Source organism: Lupinus angustifolius, chromosome LG06 (genome assembly GCF_001865875.1).
Source record: "Lupinus angustifolius cultivar Tanjil chromosome LG06, LupAngTanjil_v1.0, whole genome shotgun sequence".
Taxonomy (NCBI): Eukaryota; Viridiplantae; Streptophyta; class Magnoliopsida; order Fabales; family Fabaceae; genus Lupinus; species Lupinus angustifolius.
Window position 1 is genome coordinate 27,666,331 of NC_032014.1, and position 19,778 is coordinate 27,686,108.

The 19,778-nt window shown below is 31.9% G+C and overlaps 1 protein-coding gene and 1 pseudogene across 1 annotated transcript; one reads left to right on the forward strand and one right to left on the reverse strand.

The window, feature by feature from the left end:
* Window positions 1-19,749, reverse strand: part of LOC109350636 — a 27,074-nt pseudogene extending 7,325 nt beyond the window's left edge.
* On the forward strand, window positions 17,397-18,200 carry LOC109350576 (uncharacterized mitochondrial protein AtMg00810-like). The gene has a single exon (XM_019591799.1). The coding sequence runs from the start codon at window positions 17,397-17,399 to the stop codon at window positions 18,198-18,200; it is 804 nt and encodes a 267-aa protein (XP_019447344.1).

Here is a 19,778-nt window from a genome sequence, read left to right on the forward strand (position 1 = left end):
TTGTCTGTTTTCCCTTTATGCACTCAACACAGACCTCAAAGTCTGATAAATCTAAAGGGTCAAGAATTTCATCCGACACAAGTCTTTGAATTCTTTGTATAGATATTTGACCTAAACTCTTGTGCCATAAGGTGGCTGAATTCTCTTTTAATTTTTGTTTTGTACCATGTGAATTCGTTTGCTGTATTTCATTAGTGGAACTGGAAACATCAAGCATATACACATTATCAATTAAAGAACCAGAACCAACAACATTTGAATTTTGGTAGAGACTAACTTTATTATTTCCAAAAGAACAAGAAAAACCAAATTTTTCCAAGCTGGAAACACTAATTAAATTCCGCCTAAAAGACGGTACAACAAATGTCAAATAAATCCAAATGAAGNAATCGGTTCTTAAACATAATCTAAATGTTCCAATAGCCTCAACTGCAACTCTTTTGCCACTACCCACAAAGATGAATCTCTCATTATCACTTGGTTCTCGGCTCCAAAGGCAACCCTGCATAGTGATACTAATGTGAGTAGTAGCACCAGAATCTACCCACCAAGTATCATTGGGTAAGAAGAAAAATTAATTTCAAAACAAACAAGAGTTAGAAATTTACCCTTATTTACACGTCATGAGGCATATTTAGGACACTCTTTCGTCATGTGTCCTTGCTTCTTACAAAAGTAACAGGTAAGTTCCTCGTTACTCTTCAATTTCTTTTGCTGAGAAGACCCTTTCGCAGCATCCTTATTGCTCTTCCTTTTCTTATTTTGAGGGGTCATAGCCAAGTGAGCACTTTCAGTCTTATCTCTCTGCAGCCTCTCTTCCTCTTGCACACAGTGAGATATAAGATCATTCATGTATCATTTTTCCTTCTGAGTGTTATAACTCACTTTGAATTGCCCAAAGTGTGCAGGAAGAGAGATCAAAACCAAGTGCACGAGTAGGTCATCACCAAGCTCTAACTTAAGTGCCTTGAGTTTTGATGCGAGATTAGACATCTCCATAATGTACTCCCTTATGTTCCCTTTGCCTTTATACTTCATGGAGATGAGTTTAGCCAAAAGGCTACTCGTCTCCGCCTTTTCATTCTTGGCAAAGATTTGTTATATTTCTTCAAGGAACTTCCTTGCACTTCAACCCTCAGGTATAGAACCTTGAAATGCATCTGGAATAGAGCGTTTCATGATCATTAGGCACATTCGGTTAGAGCGTTCCCATTTCTCAATTTTAACCTCATCGAGTTTTTCCGTAGTGAAAATGGATTTCTCCACACGAAGTGCCATATCCAAATCCATACAGTCGAGAATAATTTCTACGGCTTCCTTCCAGCCCTTAAAGTTTGTCCCATTCAGCAATGGGATGTTACTGATTTGAGCAGAAAAATTTGCAGCATTGGTAAAAGACACTGAATCCATATAACAAAGAATTAATAACATGTTCAAATCTAAACAAAAAAGTCATGTAATATATACAAAAACAAGACATGTTCACATTATAGACCCATCACAAGATACCTAGTACAACATCAATTTCTAGTCTTTGGACAGAAAAATTAATTTGTAAGTGGTACTCTCAATGTAATGATCAAATATTAACAATTAATTCTTTCAAACAATAACCTTTCTTTAGAGCGACTATTATTCATATTGAAAAAAAAACTTTATAATTGTTACATATTTATCATCAAATGTATGTTATTATTTGGCCAAATTGTGTATTCCTTTGGGTCGAACATAATTTACATAAATAATCTCATACTCATCTCTATAATTTCAATTAATTTCCACAATAGAGGTTAATTTGGCAACATATTGCATCAATTAATTCAAAATAATTACGAGACAAAAGAATAAACAATATGGGCCCATTGCAAAAAATTAATCTTGGAATTAAAACCTTCAAATTTGATTTTTTTTATGATTACCAAATCTAATCCCACAATATAATTCCAAAACGAACATGATTATACATATCTTAAAACATACGTAAATATGTATACAGATATTTAGTTTGCATAATATAACAATATATAACACATATATATTGCAAAATATGATTTAGTAGTGCAAACTCAAAATAGAAGTTCACTGTAAGAATTCATGTACAGTGTAACAAAAGTGCATATCATAGATTTGAAAACTATGATAACTTACCTTAGTTTTCTTTTAATAAAGCAAAGGAAGTAAAAAGCCAAAAAAATTTCTTTAAATTTCAATACATATATTGAAAGGATTTGATAGAAGTTTTCACTCCTTTTGAAAACAAGGATTGGAATATATGAAGTGTGTGAATATCACTGATTGTTGAATGTAGGCTTATAACAGTATATACATGAATCCAAATAAATTATTGACACATAATGAGATTCAAAAATGCATATAATGATCAATTTAGATATTCCCAATTTTCATAACATTACAGCGGAAGCGAACAAAAAAATTCCTAAATTAGAATTAGGGTTCAAACAAAATTTGGGGAAAACACCTTAATGGAGAATCATAAAAATTCAGAATCTCAGCTCTGATACCACTTGTTGGGAATTCCTTATGGTTGGTAAAATACCAATCCTAGGATCTTGAATCTCATGATTCTCGCTCATATATGAAACAAAGGGTGCAGTGTCATACCTAAATCCATGTTCCTGGATGTGCTCCTTTGATCTACGTTTCTGAAAGAAGTTTTCTAGTATGATGGTCTTCCTTAACCAAATCTCTGATTCCTCTTGGGACTTGCGTTTTCACTCTGATGGGCAGAGGAGAAAACTGAATTTGATTTGGTGTGTTGGAGACCATAACCTTCCTTATGTGTTAACATAGGGTTCCCATTATCCCCTATGGGTTAACCTGATAGATATCCACCCATTAAGCCCATATATATTATCAACTTTTTGAAATCTAAGGGGTGTAAGTAATTAGATCAACCCTAGAAATAAATAGTTGATATCATTATATCAAATATATGATGTCCACCTTAATCAGAAATTATAAATTTCTAACATTGAGTTCCAAGTAGCATTTGTTTTCGAAACAATACCGAAAGATGTCAATTTATATTTACAAGAATTACTCTCCCTATAAATATGAGTAATGTAGAAGTTCATTGAAGCAATTTTTGCCTTGAAATTATGTCAATCATTGAGAAACTTCCAAGGACGCTTAGACTTACCACTAAAAATATACAGCAGCAACATAGAGTCATATTCAAGCCAAAGATTCAGTCATCCTCTCTTAAAAGCCATGTTAAGAGCATGAATACTTGAGTGAAACTCAACAAAAAGAGTATTTGAATGCCCAAGTAATTTGAAAACCCAGTTAAATACAAGCCAATTTTGTCCCTGAATATATCCCATCCTCCCGAGTGTACAGGAGAGCCATAAGCTGCTCCATCAGTGTTCACCTTTATCCAACCGAATGAAGGAGGAAAACAAGTAACTTCAGTAATCCTAGGAGCTTTGTTGAGTTTGATGTCAATGGAAAAGCTTTTAAGGATGATCAAATCATTCAAGGAAGGACAATCAGAGGCAGAGAAAAATTTCCAAGACAGAGAAGTTTCCCTTTTAATATTTGCAATGGCTTGGGATAGATGTACAAGAACTCCTTCAAATTTTGCTTGATTTCTACATAACCTAATAGTGCTCAGTGCATGAACCACACAGGCCAGCAGAGCATCCTTGACTTAGAGAATTATTTTGCTTAGAACAATTCAGAAGAAGGTCATGAATTGTTGAAGTATCAAACCTAGTGGAGAAAGTGTTTCTGACCCAATGCCAAAGAGAATTAGCAAAAGAACAGGTCGGAAATAAGTGATCAGCTTCTTCGAAGCTAGAATTACAGAGATTACATATTGAGGCCAAAACACAACCCATTTTCATTATATTATCATTTGTTGGCATTTTCCTGTGCATGAGTCTCCAAGTGATAAAATATCTTGAAGGAGAGATATCCAGAGACCATATTAGCTTGCTCTAGTTGAGTTGGATTGAATGTTAAGTGACTGCCTTGTGTATATCTTTAAGAGATAAAGTTCCATCATCATTAGAGTTCCATCATTTTACTTGTCTTCGCTTCCCTTTGTTTTCTATGTGTTGACTTTTCTACACTTCATTCCCTTTTTTCAAGCTTCCACTCACCTGCACGACTAGGAATAGCAAAAAACTTGTTTTGTGGGTACCCGCTAAAATACCTCAACAAGTATCTGCAAAAATAGGTTATGGGCGAGAACGGCAATTATGATATTCACCCCATGGACACCCATGTATTTAATAAACATGGTAACTTACAATTCCAAATTCACATATTTATTAAATAAATTCGAATTTGCATTTATATTTAAAAATAATGAATCCGAATTAAATATTTTTAAGTTCGAGGACATTAAAAAGTATATTTCATGATTAATAATTTTTTTATAAAGAGTCTAAAAATCATTGTAATACTCCTAGTGAGTAAAAATAATTATTTGGCCCAAAATAAAATCATTCGAAATCCTTTTTCTTAGATAAAATATTTAAGTGAATCCTCTTGATATTATTGCATTACTTAAGAATATGTGAAAATAATCTTTTAAATCATATACAAATCATAAAAGATATTTAATACTCCATCTCAATATTATTATTTTTTTACATCATTGTAATTCTTACCTTACTCGTATGTAACACAAACAATTTGATATAATTTGTGTTTTGCAATCTCTAATTTGTTTTTTTTAATCCTTAAGGATTTACTTACTATCGAGGTGATTCATGTCACTTAATCAAATTGATATGATATGATTCAAATTACATGTTTTCAAATCTTTAATTTATCTGATAATCCAATCAAATCTTTAATCCATTCATCTTTTATTTTTATTTATTTATTATTATTATTATATTTTTTAGAAAATTTTTTGTTTATTATTCCCTTTTTTAGAATTTAATTTTATTTAAAAGAGTTTTGGACTTTTTCTGATCCACACAAAATTGAGTGTTCACAATGACGAAAAAAATACTCAATAAGTCACTTAAAACTTTTATATGTTTATATAAAAAAAAATTGAATGGCAAAATTGAAATGGAATATGAAATTATTTGCTTAATTTTTGAATCATAATCCTCAATTTATTTATTATGAAATCAAATCTACAATGATTTTAAATTTTAAATCAAATTGATGAGTGAGGCAATTAGACACGCGGAATCATGTAGTTTTCTGTTTAGTTTTTTTCTATAAATACTAGCAGTATACCCGTGCACTTGCACGAGTCGCTTCTTTGTTTATGCATAATGCAAATATAATATACATATACTTTCTTTATAGTATTGAAACATTATATTTCTCATTCATATAAGTGCAATTTTATCATTGATTTTTGAGTGTATATGTAGAATATTAACAATTATAAATGTGTTTGTATAAGCATTTATTTGTTGAAAGTATAATTATAGAAAATATTTAATTCTTAAATAACTCAATAAATAAAATTCAAATTGTATTGGATAATATCTCACCTCTATATTCTCTATATAAAATTATAAATATAAGGAGTTATTTTTGCATCATATTTTTTATGATTACGTTTATAAGTATCATATAAAGTCATAAGGATTTTTTAGCATATCTCTTAAATGCTTATGTTTTATTTTAGATTAATGTTCATTGTGTATAAATATTTGAATATATTTTTAGCATTCAAATATTGTATAATTAAATGGTATTTATTTGGTTTCAGCAAATAATCATTGTATGAAAATAACTGATAAATTAAAAACACACTAAGTTAGGATATGACTGATAAATTTTCTGATAAATTTAATCAAAATAATAAAAAGAGTCTAATAATTGATTTGTTATATTACTAATTAAAATACATATATTTTTCATGAATATATATACCATTGTTATCTTTTAATTAAATAATATAATGATAGTAATTAAATACATGTGACCCGTGCATTCGCATGGCTAAAAACACACATGTTACCCATACATTCGCATTACTAAGAAAACACATGTTACCCATGTATTCGCATAGTTAAAACATGAACGTGAAATGTACGAAATTGAGTGCACGCGAATTTGAGCTTAGATTTTCCGAATCGGTAACAAAACGCCATTGATATAACAGAAATCAAAGAGTTGAAGTAAATGTTTTGGTTGTGTTTCGATGGAAGAGAGACAACCTCAGTTGTGTCATGTACTCATGTGTGTTTAGAAAGCTTTGGGAACTGACATGGGCCTCAGTGGTTAAGATTGGGCCAATTATCAACATATTTTTATTTAAAAATACAAGAGATAATTATTTTTCACCTACATTCATCTTTATCTTCAATTTGTTTTTTCTGTTACTAGATTTTCCTATTATTATTTTAATATTTTTTTAAAGATGATGATGAATAATTATCTAACAAACTTACAAATAAATAATACATATTTAATTCTCCTCAAGTAATACATATTTAATTCTCCTCAAGTAAAGTTTCAAGTCTTGTAGGTAAAAAAGAAAATCAATTAGGAGAGTTAGTCCATATATTTATGGATGTTTCTGGTTCGGGTAGGATTACCTCCAGTGCGCGATGATGAAACAAAAAAATTGCTTTTATTTAAGAAAAACTAATAATTGTAATCAACTTATAAACTCTCTATTTATCTTGTTAGCTTTTATTTAAGAAAAACAAAATTAAAGAGATAAATAATGACGAATGAAATTGAATTTTAGCAATATTAAGATATTTTTATTATATTGCGAAATTAATTTTTTAATAAAAATAATGTAGGCAAATGATAAATGTTTATTAGGTGTTTATCCAATATATATTTTTTTTTAGAAAAAAGGATAAGCTTAATGTGTGTTCTAATAAGCTTATTGCGAAAATATCATTATATTGCACTAACCAATTTAAAATATCATTATATTATTAAAAGTATTTTCTTAGGTAGAGAACTAATATTGTTTGAGATGTGTGATTACTTCTCCCGATATATGTTACTCATGGAAATTAAATCATTGACTTTTTTATCAATCATACTAGAGATCTAGTAGGCCTTACATCACTAGACTAATGTCTTATTGGTTTTAAAAGAGAAATAAAATAAATCCTATTAATAAAAGGTCACTTGAAAAACTATTTATAACTATTTACAAACTAAATCCTATTAATAATTTTAAATTCAGCTGAAATTATCCAAAAAAATCTTATAAGAGTGCAAGAAGGAGGTAGTAAATATGAAAAATATCTCCTGAAAAAAATGAAAATTTATGATCTTTAATTAATAATAATTGTCATGGGTTTTATCTTCAATTAATGTTCTTTTGTCTATAAAAAAAGTTTCAATATTGGACCAATCAAAAAACCCCAAAAGAATCATTGAATCCAAATTGGATCAATATGAATTAGATTCATCATTCATAGCTTCTTTGCTGAGAACAATGATCCTCTCCATTAATAGAGAGGTAAGTACATAATTTTACATGTGTTTTTAATGGCAAAAATATTTTTATATTTTATATAAAAGAATAAAAATATCTTATCATATTATTATTTCCTTTATTTTTTGTTGTATTTGTTTCTTCATTAATGGAGATGATCCTTACACCTGATCATTTTTATATATATATTATCACTATCTACGTCATTCAATTTGACTGCAATATTGACCTTCAGCCTCCAACTAATACTACTACAATCCCATAATATTATCTAGGATGTAATATATATATATATATATATATATATACTTTGTAATAACTAATTAATATATATAAATAAGCACGTATTTATATCATAAATTTATAACTATAGTCAAATAATTAAGTGAAGAACCTAGGGTTGTTGTCTTCATATATTCTTTAACAATGAGATTAACCATATGGAAAAATATCTTGTGGTCCAGGTATACCCTAAAAAATATGGAAGCTATAACCCTAGGTTGTTTAATTATTGGATAAGAGATGCATATCAAACAACTGGATGCTATAACACTTTACGTTCAGGATTTGTCCAAACTAATCGGAGGATAGCATTAGGTGCTGCAGTCACTCCAATATGTTCTTATAATTGCAAACAATTTGAGATTGACTTATTGGTTTCTAAGGACCCAAAGAGTGGAAATTGGTGGTTGATTTACGGGTCCGGGTTACTAATTGGGTATTGGCCATCATCATTGTTTACTGGTTTGAAAAGCTATGCAGAAAGGTTGCAGTTTGGTGGAGAAATAGTGAACACTGCAGTGAATGGACACACTACAACTCAAATGGGTAGTGGCCATTTTGCATAAGAAGGATTTAATAAAGGAGCATATTTTAAAATCTTAAATCTTGCTAATTCATTCAATGAATTCATTCCTATTCCTGTTACAAATCTCGAGAGAACTGTTGATCATCCCAATTGTATGACTTAAGCCTATTGTCAAACAATAATTTTGGTACTCACTTTTATTATGGAGGTCTTGGAAGGAATCCTAGATGTCCATAAATAATAAATGTATTATGTTTTTATTCTCTTATATTATATCAATAAAGTGTTGGTTTATAATAAAAATTTAGTTTATTTTACTTCAAAGTAAAACTTTATTATGCCTTCTCCATGTGATGCTATTTCTTTATTTTGCTAAAATGCTAGTATGATATTTAACTGTAATGTGATTTTATTCTTCATTACTTATTTGTTTATTTTATTTTTAGATACTTTTTATTTCTAATATTTTTTTTGGAAATATGTTAATTAAATTTATAATATTCTTCCAATAATAACATTATATCATTAAAATATTTAATATGAAAATTTTCTATACATTCATCTAATAATTAAATTCAAAAATAATGTTACATATAATCATGTCATAAAAATAAAATAAAAAATGAATAGGGTCCTTTACATGTATAAAATATTGTAAGTTGTATAATATGTCTAAAGTGATAATCTTGAGAAGCAAGATAAATAGAGGGGTTGCTGGTTTTTTCTTGCCGAATGAAACATAAATGGAGAACACCTAAAAGTGACATATAACATTTTAATTAATGACATCTAATGTAAAAAAATTAAATATTGAAATGCAAAATTGGTAAATAAATTATTAAGAGTTTTTTAAAGGCTACAAGTTAACTTCAGTTTTTGTTTATTGAAAAAATTACAAGCTACTTAAAAAGCTAGAAACTTACTTTGCCGAATATTGTTAACAACAACCAAACCTCATTTCCATTAGGTGAGTTGATTATATGAATGATATTATATTGCTCTATCATCACAATACTTTACTTAGAACATGGGAGGGCATTATCGTCCATGTAAAGAAAATGATAGGAAGTGAGTCTTGTAATTGAAGTGTGTTTGGAAGGGGTAGATGAAGGGCATTATCGTCCATGGATGAAGATGAAGGAGATTTATTCTTCTTCTTCAATTCTTGAATTGTTGTTTTAGCATTGATTCGTAGATGGCTGTTCCGATTGAAGAAGCCATTGCAGCTCTATCCACATCCTCTCTAGAGGTATTGTTCTTCTTCTTCTTCTTCTTCTTCTTCTTCTTTTTCTTCTTCAATTTCATCATTCATCCATTCATGGATCCATTGATTCATCGATCGATCGTTTCTGTAATTGTAGGATGAACAACCTGAAGTTCAAGGAGCTGGAGTGTGGGTATCAACTCAAAGATCTGCAACTCAGAGTCCAATCGGTACTTCTTACTCTTTCTCTTTCTACTTCACCATTTATCTAATTACTAATTACTTATTATGAAATTAACCGGATCCAGACTTCTCATAATAACTAAAACTCTAGGTCTCATTTTTATGCAGTTAGCTGCTGACATGCAACGTTTTTCTCACTTATGGTATATTATAATGCTTCCCTTTTTGGGATTTGATTACCTCCCTTTTGGCATATGGTTTGACCTTATCTTCAATAACAAATTTAATTTTCTAATCTTATGTTGAAGTTACTTGATGTTTTGGTGCAACTCGACCATCTTAAAAATGCTAAGGCAAGCATACCTAATGACTTCTCATGGTATAAAAGTTATGCTTTTACTTTCTATCTATGTCACTTTGTCTTCTACTCTTCTTTTAGGTTGAGTTTGTTTCTTTTAGTTATATCTCATACCCATTTCTTCTTGAAACTCTTTTTTATGCATGGTGCTTATAGGAATCTGTACTTCGACGAAGTTAGACAGGGTGCAGATATTTCTGTGTTCTCCACTTTTTTTGTTAATTTTGTTGCTTACCACAATTCTTCAATGTCACTTATGTGGAGTTTCTCTAATGGTTAATGTATAAGAACAACTACATCACATGGAGGCACTTTAGGGATAATCCGTTTTTGCATTTATTCTTATTTGTCTTTTTTCCTCAAATTGTCAGGACTTTCACACAAGTCAGTGGTCAGTGGCAAGACACCGATTCAATGAGGGAGGAGTTAGATGATTTACAGGTGAAAAACTGTTGACATTTCCATGTTATATAACATAAAATTTTGTTAATTACTTAATTTACTGTACTGTTATTTGATTATAAAAGATTTTATCATAATTTTCTCATTTATATTTTATTTTTTTAGTGAATGTGCCAAACAAAAGACGCGCCTTAATTAACCCTTTTAAAATTGTATCTGCAGATCTTCTTGAGCACAAGATGGGCTATTTTGCTGAATTTGCATGTTGAGATGTTCCGTGTGAACAAGTATCCTGTCCATGTACATCATATTTTCTTCCATGTGACATTCTTGGATTAACCACAATTTCTACAATCAGGTTCAGCTCTACCCTTTAGGCTGCACTTCTTGATTTATTATTATATATTTTTAATTCATTCATCTTTTATTTTTCTTTATTTATTATTATATATTTTTTAGAAAATCTTTTGTTTATTATTCTCTTTTTTAGAATTCAATTTTATTTAAAAGAATTTTGGACTTTTTCTGAATCAGACAAAAATATGTTTTTACAATGAGGATAAAAATATTCACCAAGTCACTTAAAACTTTTATATTTTTATATAAAAAAATTGAATGGCAAAATTGAAATGGAATCATAATCCTTAATTTATTTATTATGAAATCAAATCTACAATGATTTTAAATTTTAAATCAAATTATTAGACACAGGAAATCATCATATAGTTTTGTGTTTAATTTCTTTCTATAAATATGTGATAATATAGTACCATTACATAACAAAAATCTCCAACCTTTTACTTAGGAAAATTGATGATGGCTAGATATGTCCATGTTTTTTTGTTGTTTCCTTGCTCTTTGTTACCTCAGTTTTGTCTAGAGCCATTCCAAACTAGACTACTGAGTTGGATAAGTTGAATAGAATTTGAGCACAATTGGAGAAGATAAACAAATCTGCTTTAAAACAATTAACATTAACAGTCTAGATGGTGATACAATACATTGTGTTCTATTTCATGATCAACCCACTTTTGATCTTCCTGAACTAAAAGATCAAAAAACAATATTGAAACTACCAAAATGGCTAATGGGATACAACAGTAGTGAAGACACAACTACTAGAGTAGAGAGCATTCAACTTTGGTTTATTTCTGGTGAAGAATGTCCTGAAGGAACTGTTCCAATATTAAGAACAACAGAAGAAGGCACGTGACATCACATTCCAAGTAGGCACGTGACTCGGTAGCTGTTGAAAACTCGTAAAATCTATCGATCCTACGAGTTAAATCGAGAGTTTAACTACTATGGTCACAAGTCATAACAACCATGTGCTTTGCATCTAATAGAAGTTGAATGTAGTGTAAAACAAACCTCCTTAAATATGAAAAAACATGCCAATTACTTGCAATACCTTTTTTCCACAACCTATCCCTCGTTTCCATCTAAAAAAAAGATTCTTAACCTTTAAAATACACAATTCAATAGATATAGTCATGTAGCTATAACTTAATGAAGTCCAGACTCACAAAGCATATAGTTAAAGTGAGAATCATACAGTGAATGTAGGTGAGATTTGCAAGGCATTGAACAAATTCCAGTTCAAGCAAAAGCCATTGTCGCCCATCATCTGGATCTTTGTATATATTCTTTGGCCTGAAGAAAATGTAACAAGACATTATCCATTATCATGTTAGTAGATATCACAAATAACGTGATATTTGGCAAGGAGATAAAAGAATAAAAGGAAACTCTTTCGCTTACAATGATGGGGTAGTTTCGGTTAAACTCTCACTTTCATTTTGAGAGGCCATGGAACCCTCAACTACAAGAACAAAAAAAGACCAAACACAAAGTTTCAAAAGGAAACCACAAAATATTCATAAGTCATAACAAAATGAAACTACTATATCAGAAAAAATCCAAACTCGGAACTTTCATAATAACAGTAATGATTTGTAATTTTTTATAAAAATAACAACAGAATTAAACAGGAAAATGATACAAATAAATAAACAAACCATGGCACAAAATAATACTACTAAATATGAAACATTAAAATTATAACGATTATATAACTCCCAATTATAAACCAATAGATCATATTTACCAACGATAAACAACCATTGCTTTCTCAAACCTAACATCTAAATTTCAATTGGAATCCAATAATAATAGAATTAAGACTAGCTAACACAAAAATCAAAGAACCGCTAAAAGACTCAATACCCCATTTCAAAACGAAAGGGAAAAACACTGCATATTCGATCAATTGTAACATGTAGCAACAAGATTTTCTAATGACTAATGAGTCCAATTTTTGTCTTATTCACCTGATGTGAGAGGCAAAGAAAGAAGACGCAGATAGTTGCGATGGAAGTGAAGAAATGGTGACTGAGAGTCAAGATAGTTGATCAGTTAGTGCCGATTTGAGAAGCAAGAGGAGATTGGACCCACTACGGATTTGGCTATGGATTCAGCCCAAACCTCTTTTTTTCTCTCTTTATTTTCTTCTCTTTGAGTTCAGACCGAATTATCAGTCAGACTAAATGATATCATATAATTAATAGAGTAAATATGTATTTGCTCATTCAAAAAATTATTTGTATTATTTTTTTTGAAAAGTCAATAATGAATAAACACAAATAAATGATATAATCATAGTATATAAAACTTATACATTGTCAGTGCATACATTTCTTTCTTATTCTGAAACCAATATAACATATTCCGTTATAATATGTTGCATTTAGGCAGCATCCTATCATCCTCAATCAAGACATGAAAGGGTTGATAATGGAACGAAAGCAAAATCAAATATCAAATATGCAGGGGTTGACAATGATCACATAGGAAAATATCAAATATGCACAGTTTTAACAATCAATTACTCGATACAAATTGAACTAACTTTGTCTCAATACATTTTTTACCAACTAGACCTATAGAGGCAATATTTTCAGCAGATATTGTGTCTTGAAAACAACCTACACATACCCCTGTTGTTGACTGAATTGTAGAGCTCTTATTTTTTATTAGCATTGGAAAAAGTTGTTGATGAAGTTCTAGATATTGATAAAATGCCCATTTCTTCAAATTTTCAAAAAGCGATTCTCAAAAAATGATTTTGGCAAAGAAGATATTTTTGAGAAGCTGACATTTAAATGTTGTATTTAAGTGTTAGTTGTATTATTTTTATTCTTCATTAATTCAAGCTTCCATGACTTCCTTTTTATTTGCTCTTTTCTGCATAAGGGTAGTTTAGGAATATTTCAGTATTATAAGGGTTTTTCAGTCTTTTGTTATGTTTCCGTTTTTGGGTTTCAAGGAAGTTATTTCTGTTAGACAGTTTCTCCATATAGAAAACTGTATAAATATCGTAAAAGGCTAAGACATTAATAACGGAAAAGGAATTTCCTATTATTCATTCTCAATCTTCCTTCTTTCTTTTTTTTCTTGAATGCGAAAATATCAAGATGGTATCAAGAGCAAATTAAGCCTTGCCTTTACTTTTTTTTTCTTCTCTTCCTTTCTGCATGAAAATGTCAAATCCAGAGTATACAGATTACAACACTAATCCCTCCAACCCCTTCTTCCTCCATCCAAATGAAAACCCAGCTTTAGTGTTGGTCACTCCCTTGTTGAACAGCAAGAATTACCACTCCTGGGCTAGAACAATGAGGTTAGCCTTAGATTCCAAAAACAAAATTCCCTTTCTTGATGGAAGCATAACCCAACCTGCTCCATATGATATTCTCTATAGGCCTTGGAAGAGATGCAATACCATGGTCATTTCATGGATTCAACATTCAACAGAAGAATCCATTGTAAAATCTATCATTTGGATCGACTCAGCAGCCGAAGCTTGGAAAGATTTGAAGGATAGGTTTTCCGAAGGAGATATCTTCCGCATTGCTGAAATCCAAGCTGAATTCTACAATCTAAGCCAAGGTAATCTTAGCATCTCCGATTGCTTCACCCAATTGAAGACATTATGGGACGAGGTTGACAATTTTCGACCTGTTGGCGAATGCCCCTCACCCTGCAATTGTGGAGTTCTCAAGAATACCAACATGTATAAGGATCAAGATTATGTAATAAGATTCTTGAATGGTCTTAATGAGCAATATGCTCAAGTAAAATCCCAAATAATGTTGTTAGATCCCCTTCCCCATATTACTAAAGTTTTTTCCATGCCAATCCAACAAGAAAGGCAATTCACTAACCCCCTGTCTAGTATCTTGGACCTTGAACTCAAAGTTCTGTCCATAAACTCTCAACCATCCAAAGGAAACAATTCTTCAACCGACTATCAAGATACAAAAGGAAGAGGGATCCCACCTTATAGAGGAAGAGGAGGCAGATTCAGTGGACAAAACAGACAATAACCTGCAAGATTTTATACCCATTGTGAGAGGACAAACCATACTATAGACACATGTTTCTTGAAACATGGTTATCCACCTGGCTACCAAAACAACAGACCAAATAGGATGGCCAATCACCCTTTAGGTTTTCCATTGGATAGCAACCTCATAGACCACTCTAATCAAAATTTGCCACAATCAAAGGCTTTTGCTAACTCCTTTACTGATGAACAGTTTCAAGGGATACTAAGTCTCTTGAATCAGAACAATCAAGAAGGGAATCACTCTGCAAATTTCGCTGTGCACACAATCACACCATCTGCTGATCCAGGTATATTACAAACCCAATGGCTTCTTGACACTGGTGCCACAGATCACATTAGCTATAATCTTGGTTATTTTTCAAATCACAAGAAAATATCTCCAATTATTATCATTTTGCCAAATGGCCACAAAGTATGTACTTCTATTTCTGGCACAATCATTTTATCTTCTACACTTACCCTCCTTAATGTTCTATATGTACCTGAGTTTCATGTCAACCTCATTTCAGTTAATAAATTGATCCAAACATTCAAATGCCATCTAATTTTTTCTCAACAAATCTGTGTGATTGTGCAGAATGCTTCAAGGAAGATGATTGGTTCAGCTAAGCTTCAACAAGGCCTATTCCTAATCAATCTTCCATCAAGCAGAATCAATTCCTCTACTGCATCCGCACATTCACAGAATTCTACAATTTTATGGCATTTAAGACTTGGACATATTCCTAAAAATGTAATGCATACAATTGCAAAAAAGTTTCCTATTATCTCTGCACATATTGATCCAGTACCTGCTTGTGATGTTTGTCATCTCTCTAAACAAAGAAAATTATCTTTTCCTAGCAGTGAAACACATACTTGTAAACCTTTTGAATTGCTGCACACTAATATTTGGGGGCCTTACTCCATTCCCACTATATTTGGCCATAGATTCTTTCTCACTTTAGTTGATGATTTTAGTAGATTCACTTGGGCCATTATGATGAAACATAAAAGTGAAACTAGACAACACCTAATCAATTTTATTTCCTTTATTGAAACTCAATTTGAAACTAAACTCAAGACTATTAGAAGTGACAATGGTGCTGAATTTCACATGCCTGAATTCCTAGCATCTAAAGGCATCCTACACCAAACTAGTTGTATTGAGACACAACAACAAAATGGTGTGGTCGAAAGAAAGAATCAACACCTTCTCAATGTAGCTCGTGCCTTATTTTTTCAATCTTATCTACCCCAAAAATTATGGAACTTCTCTGTCCAACATGCAACCCACATAATCAATAGAATTCCAACACCCCTTCTCCAAAATAAATCCCCTTATCAAATGTTATATAACAGGACCCTTAGTTATGATCACTTGAGGGTTTTTGGGTGCCTTACCTATGCCACCACAATCATGTCTCATAGAACAAAATTTTGCTCAAGGGCTAGAAAATGTGCCTTCATTGGCTATAGAGAAGGCACTAAGGGCTATATCCTATATGATATTAACTCCAATTCCATCTTCATATCAAGGAATGTCCAATTCTATGAACATTCCTTCCCTTTTAGCACCCAAACCTCACCAAACCAGTCATCTAATTCCCTTTGCATACCTATTCTTGACCAACAATCCCTTTTAGATGAACCTGTCCAAACTCCATACCCAAAGTCTCCACCAAACCCTCATTCTCCAGAACTCCCACATAACTCCATTTCCCAACCCATCCTTAGACACTCTTCTAGAATCAGAGGTCCTCGATCTCACCTACGTGATTATCATTGTCACTTAGCTCAAACCAATAATTCCAAATCCCTTGTTCCATCTAAAGTCTTATATCCCATGTCCTTTGTGATCAGTTATGATCACTGCTCCCCCTCCTACAAACACTTCTGTCTATCCATCACTACCATCAAAGAACCCTCCAGTTTTAGACAAGCCTCTGTTGACCCTCATTGGCAGGATGTTATGCAAGCAGAATTAAAGGCCCTCCAAGAAAATCACACTTGGACTCTAATGCCTTTGCCTAATGATAAGACTCTGTTAGGCTGTAAATGGGTTTATAAAGCTAAGTACAAAGCTGATGGCACCTTAGAACGATACAAAGCCAGGCTTGTTGCCAAAGGCTACACTCAACTAGAAGGGGTGAATTTCTTTGATACTTTCTCCCCTGTTGTAAAAATAACAACTGTTCGTCTCATCCTAGCTTTAGCAGCATGTAATTCTTGGTTTTTAGAACAGTTAGATGTCAATAATGCATTTCTTCATGGAGAGTTACATGAAGAAGTTTACATGACACCACCCCTAGCCTCTTAAACCATGATTCCAGCCTTGTTTACAAGCTACACAAGTCCCTATATGGCCTCAAACATGCTAGCCGTGAATGACATACTATTCTCTCTGCCAAACTTGTTTCTTTAGGCTATCATCATTCACATGCTGATCAGGCTTTATTTACCAAAAGGACATCATCTTCATTTACAGCTATATTAGTTTATGTCAATGACATGGTCTTGACTGGAAATAGCATGCTTGAAATTAAGCATGTCAAATCTGTATTGGACAACTCTTTCAAAATTAAAAACTTGGGCACTCTTCGGTAATTCTTTGGTCTTGAAATTGCCAAATCAAAGAGTGGCATACACATGAATCAAAGAAAATATGCTTTGTCATTATTAGAAGATGCAGGTACTCTAGCAACCAAACCTGTTTCAACACCCTTTGACCCTATTGTTAAGCTTCAAATACACAAAGGACATCCTCTGCAAGATCCTTCTTCATATCGAAGGTTGGTGGGCAGGTTATTATACTTAACCATTTCAAGGCCAGATATATGTTATGTAGTTCAACAGTTGAGCCTTTTTATGGCACATCCTCTAGATTCTCACTACAAAGCTACCCTCCGAGTACGTCATTATCTTAAAGGATCTCCAGCACAAGGCCTCTTCTTCTCAACTACTTCTTTTATGAAATTCTCAGCCTTTTCTGATTCTGATTGGGCTTGCTGTTTGGATTCAAGGAAATCTATTACTGGTTTCTGCATCTTCATGGGCCCTACTCTAATTTCTTGGAAGACAAAGAATCAAAATACAGTCAGCAGATCATCAACAGCTGAGTATAGAGCTCTTGGAAGCTTGGTTTGTGAACTTCAATGGCTACAATTCCTCTTGGTTGACCTACATATCTCTAGAACAGATCCAAATTCTGTTTATTGCGACAACAAATCTGCAATCTATTTGGCACACAATCCAGTTTTTCACGAGCGCAATAAGCACATAGAGATCGACTGTCATATAGTTCGAGAAAAGATTCAAAGCAAGTTGGTTCATCTTCTTCCAGTTTCATCCTCTTCTCAATTGGCGGATGCTTTTACAAAGCCCTTGCCCTCTTCTACTATCCAGACTTTCATTCACAAGTTAGGCTTATGTGATCTCCATCACCCAACTTGAGGGGGGATGTTAGTTGTATTATTTTTATTCTTCAGTAATTGAAGCTTCCATGGCTTCCTTTTTATTTGCTCTTTTCTGCATAAGGGTAGTTTAGGAATATTTCAGTATTATAAGGGTTTTTCAGTCTTTTGTTCTTTTTCCGTTTTTGGGTTTCAGGGAAGTTATTTCTGTTAGACAGTTTCTCCATATAGAAAACTGTATAAATATTGTAAAAGGCTAAGGCATTAATAACAGAAAAGGAATTCCCCATTATTCATTCTCAATCTTCCTTCTTTCTTCTTTTTTGTTGAATGCGAAAATATCAAGATTAAGGTTTCTACACATATTTTCTATAGAGCTCAATCAAAGAAGACAAAATCCAAATATTATTGGCCTTTATACTCCTATTCATTCTATTGTGAAATCTCAATAAGAAATTATAAATAACACAGCATTATTTATTCATTAACATGAATGCATTTATCAATCACAATGAAGCATGTCAAATGATTAAACAATGAAAAGCATATTCATTAGCATAAAATGACAGAAACCTCTAATATATAGTTGAAAAAGCAAGAAAATAACAATAACCTTTAGAAAAAACAGGGGTTCTACAATTTCTTTTCTGATGCCTATTCATTTCAACAACAAAATGTTGCAATTTTCATTTCACAAATCAATAGAAACAATCATATAACATAAATTACGTAAGGAATGGAGTGCAGGAGGTTGTGGGTTCGAGTCCTACCATCAACAAAAATGGGAGTTATAAGGGTGGTTTGATAGTAGGGTATAGGAGGTTGAGGGTGAAGTCTCACCCACAACAAAATACTAACATATTAACAACTAACATACTAACAATTGCCGATCAAAAAAAAAAAACATTGACATGGTGCATTAGTACCCCATCTAAGTCTTACTAAAACCAATAAAATTCTCAACATTGAACAAAACAGAGAAATCGAACGCTACTGCATTTTCATTACATCATAACATACGAAGTATAGTATTCTACAACAAAGTCACGTACACCTTAAACTTTACATAGAGTGGAGGGTTTAAAAGAAAAAAAAGGAAAGACCAAACCAAGAAAGGGACAGCATAATGGGACATTTTGCAAATATTGATATGTAATTCACATTTTAACTATGGAGGTGTATAACGACTTATTGCAGCTTCTTGATCCTATAAATACCTCAGATGGAGAATGAATCCAATTTTTCTTGTCACATATATCTTATCCACATGCCAGTTTTGAGTCAAAGCTAGTCAAGCATATGGAAAAAGCTTGAAATGCCGAGAGAGGGTACCGATAATCTCTAAAGGCTCTAGTATATCAGAAAATGGAATTTCATTCAGAGCAAGATAACGCACATAACAAGGAAGCAGATTAAGATCTAAGTGATTTAAGGTGTATGTGATTTGTTGATGTAGAATAAATAGGTAGTTATGAAACGAGAATTACCTGTTGCACAAGAATAAACGAGATTCTGAGACGGGAATTTCCTTTCCTCTCTTTAGAAAGTGATTCTGAAACTTGGAAGAATAAAGGAAAATGAATAAGGAGAATAAATGAGAATGAATAACCAGAATGGA